The sequence below is a fragment of the Cibotium barometz genome, chromosome 22, assembly GCF_041138505.1.
Source record: "Cibotium barometz isolate CiBa-2024 chromosome 22, ASM4113850v1, whole genome shotgun sequence".
NCBI classification, from domain to species: domain Eukaryota; kingdom Viridiplantae; phylum Streptophyta; class Polypodiopsida; order Cyatheales; family Cibotiaceae; genus Cibotium; species Cibotium barometz.
The window spans coordinates 32,294,264-32,298,037 of NC_141067.1; the positions used below are offsets into that span (position 1 = coordinate 32,294,264).

Below are 3,774 nucleotides of genomic sequence, written 5' to 3' on the forward strand. Positions count from 1 at the left end.
ATTAGGGTTTCACTGAGTGTCCATCTCACTAATTGCAGATTAATCTGGATTAATTAGCCCAAACACTACCACGTTTCTCCTGTGTACATCCTCTGCATATATTTTCTCCTCCTGTACTACAGGTATCTCTTATTATACGTATTATTAATGTAGATATACGTTTCATATTATTTGACTAATTACGTCCCGCAGCCCAGAAAAGCACTAATTCCACAAGAATTCGCATTGCTTGATTTAGTTTAGTCTCTAAATTAGTCCTATATAACCATGGCTATTGCAATGAGAGTAGACTTCACAAGCATGCTTAATCGGAAATCACAAGAGAACTTTAATGTAATCAATCTTAATTACCTCAAACGAAAGAGTATCAAATTAAGCAAGCCGTCAGCCATCACCATTAAGGCGTACTGTGGCTCTACACAATATTCTGAGTCTCATCACACTCTAGGAGTAGACCTCGGTGCCTCTCATCAGGACATTAAAAAGGCTTATCGACGCTTGGCTCTACAGGTAATTATGCATTTTAAGCTAGCATAGTACCTTGATAATAAACTTGATTAGGAGCTTGTCTTGTTGATTAATCAAGCACAAACACTACCAACGTCGCCATCTTCATCGAAAATATATGTTGATTCTTGCAGTTCCACCCAGATGTATGCAAAGGAGACTCTTGTGAACACCAGTTCATGAAAATAAACCAAGCTTACAATCAGGTAAAGCAGGTCATTTATCAGACAATTGTGGGCCTTGATTATTTTTACCTTCTTTACAGTGAAGTTCTTGGTTGGAACTGGTCTTCGGATTTCTTAAGACATGAAGTTCGTAGTGGTCTTTGGGTTTCTTAATTAAGACATGAAGTTCTTAGTGTATATGTATTGCAACTCGTCTTTGGGATTGTTAATTAAGATATGAAGTTCTTAGTGTATATGTATTGCAGCAACAGCTCTTTGTGTTTCTTAAGACATGATCAAACTTATGCTCTCAAAACATACACTCATATATATGGTTTTTGTTTTGCAATTGTTAATGTAGCTGACCTTGGGTTATTTAAGAGATGATCAAGTTAATGCTCACAATCCTTACATGGAAGGCATGATGGGAGTGAATGATAACTCTTGGGAGGATTGGGAAGAATGGATGGGGTGGGAGGGAGCTGGCACTAGGGACTACTCCTCCCACATCAACTTTTGATCTCTTCGAACACCTCAGCTTGTACATATGTTACATATATGGGAGCTCGCATTTTATAACATTCTTTGATTCACTTGAGATAGTAATTAAGGACAAGTTAATGGCTTTCTCCCCATGTGTTTCTATATCTATGGAGACACACTAATCACCACAAACATGTACTTAATTATCTTTGATCAAGCCCTTTTTCAAGTAGAAATCACACTTTTATAACACTCCTTGATTGCAACCTTTGCACAACAATAAGAACTCAAGCATTTCATATGAGTTTAATTTGTGAATATGTGTACACACTCTTTTTAAAGGAAGCTTCATTTTTATTTACAAGTTTGATTCAATTACTCAAGTTACATTATAAGGATCCTTGGTTAGGTTACCTATAGTATTCAATGTAGTTAATGAAAAAACATGGCTTATAAACAATGCATTTAATTGTCACACATTGGACATGCTACAGTACATGTTGCAAATAGATATAAATAGTGATGGCATTTTTTGTCAAGTTAATAACTTTAGGTGAACTATAACACTTAGGGATGACATCAATTCTAGTGATGGCTTTTTTATTGAGTTAATAACATTAAGTGAATTGCAACAGTTAGGGATGACACCAATGATAGTTTGCTTTTCTTCATGTTGATTTCCTACAAAATGTACCTTCTCTTGTCCAAAGTGTAAAGAATCTCATTCTAAGGATGAAGAATAAAGTGTTCCAAGGAAGGCCTTTTGACATTTTTCTTTGAATCCATAATGTATCATATTTTTGGTACCCATTAATATTTAAGTGCATGGATTGGCCTGCTTGGAATCGTAGCATGGATGGGACTTCAAGGGTTTTGGTGGATTGTGAAGCCTTTTAATGTATTGACAGAACATGGGCTGACTTCTTCATAGATGTAAGGTTCCCCCCTTCCAAAAATAAGGGAAACACTTAAGATAGTCCACTAAGTTTTATCTTAAGATAGTCCACTAAGTTTTATCTTAGAGAAAATTTCCCCTTCATCGACACCTTGACCATGCAGAGATTCAAGGATACGATTCATAGGTAAGACCTAGTTCTAAAAATCAAATCACCCATAGGGTAATTGATCATAATTTGGGAAACTACTAGTCTTGATTCCTAGAGATAACGTTTTTTTCCTCATCCATGCAAGGCATAGCCGCCCGTCGCTGGCCTAGTCTTCTAGAATAGAATTGCCCGGAAACTTATTTATCTAACGTAGGTTTTCCACTTAATATGTTGGAAAGCTACCCGACTAATCGGGTCCACCCGTCCATAGGATGGTGCCATCAGGGCATTCCATCCTCCCACTTTCCACCCTACTCATGCGTCAATTTGTTTTCTAATTAATCCTACCACACTATTTGACATAAATAAACATGTTCCTTAATTAAGGCCCTTTTTACAAGGTTTGTTAAAACAGCCTTTTTACACAATACAATAATGCCAAGACAAGATTTAAAAAAAAAGTTTATACATGAATCAATTTCATACAAGCCAAACCAGCTCTCTTATTCTTTTCGTTTATACCGCTGATGATCTAGATTTGGCCTTCCAGCCTCTACATGTTGGGCAAAACCCTACGGGACCATACACCTCATCGTCGGCCACCACTGGTGAGGGACTCAAGCCAGCCTGTCGCCCTCTCAGGCTCCATCGCTCAATCATCCCGCCCCTCAGAGGGATGTCTGCGCACTAGGGTGGGCTAATTCACCGCACTAGCCTGGACCCTCAGAACTAGGCAGCATCAAAATCACTTGCCTCAATCGGCGAACCTCATTCTACCAATGGTATGAGGGATACCATGGGCCAACTCCAGGCCTTACTGTCTCCACCATCCGGCTACACAAGCACAAGAACGGGACAACATCAAGGCAGGGAGAAGTTATACCTGTACCTTAATTTAACCAAGATAACAATCCATTTACTCAACTAAACCATAGGACTAGAATCCATGCTACCTTCTTAAGAAAACAATCCTTTTCACAAAGATTTTAGCATTAGCTTTAGAACTTGACATATGAGAATAGAGTCTTCTAATACCTTCTCTTATGATTGAAATCATCTGATCATCCCCAGGCTTTATCTCCTCTTACTCGTACTGTGACTTTTCTCTCTTTCGAAGGTCTATGGCAAAATAGCCTTCTCTTGCATGGGCTACAGCATACTATTCTTTCATTAAAAGAAAAGCTATGGAGTTTTGGTCTCTTCCTCTGAAAGACCATAGTAATATAACCTTCTCTTCGAAGATATTAGATAAGAATGAAGGGATATATACATCTCAAGCTCTAGGATTACCTTAAGGCTACTTGCTGCCTTCTTATAGTTTTCCCTGTGTAGAGACCCTAATAGAATTAGCAAATTGTTTCAGCTATAACTCTCTGATAAAAACTCAAAATATGGTTATATAACTAGTCAAAAGAACCAGAAGACATCTAGTCTACAAGCCCACGCGGGCAGAATAGGCAAAAACATCTGTATATAGCCACAAACGCTCCATCTTTAGAAACGTGTTGCTTTTCTACATTTTTAGTATACATGGACTCTAAATATGTAAAAGTACTCTAAATATGACCTCTTAT

At 37.9% G+C, this 3,774-nt stretch overlaps 1 protein-coding gene across 1 annotated transcript; it reads left to right on the forward strand.

The window, feature by feature from the left end:
- On the forward strand, nucleotides 1–1,480 carry LOC147626545 (chaperone protein dnaJ 8, chloroplastic-like). Its single transcript, XM_086816950.1, has 3 exons — nucleotides 1–510; nucleotides 642–713; nucleotides 1,033–1,480. The coding sequence occupies exons 1-3, from the start codon at nucleotides 268–270 to the stop codon at nucleotides 1,189–1,191; spliced, it is 474 nt and encodes a 157-aa protein (XP_086673076.1). The 5' UTR covers nucleotides 1–267; the 3' UTR covers nucleotides 1,192–1,480.
- The last annotated feature ends 2,294 nt before the right edge of the window (nucleotides 1,481–3,774 follow it).

What these genes read in the sequence shown, in the direction of transcription:
- LOC147626545 (XM_086816950.1), top strand. Translation starts at nt 268, where the DNA reads ATGGCTATTGCAATGAGAGTAGACTTCACAAGCATGCTTAATCGGAAA. An exon ending in ATCGACGCTTGGCTCTACAG is followed by an intron (nt 511 to 641) that starts GTAATTATGCAT and finishes TGATTCTTGCAG; the next exon opens with TTCCACCCAGATGTATGCAA. An exon ending in TAAACCAAGCTTACAATCAG is followed by an intron (nt 714 to 1,032) that starts GTAAAGCAGGTC and finishes TTGTTAATGTAG; the next exon opens with CTGACCTTGGGTTATTTAAG.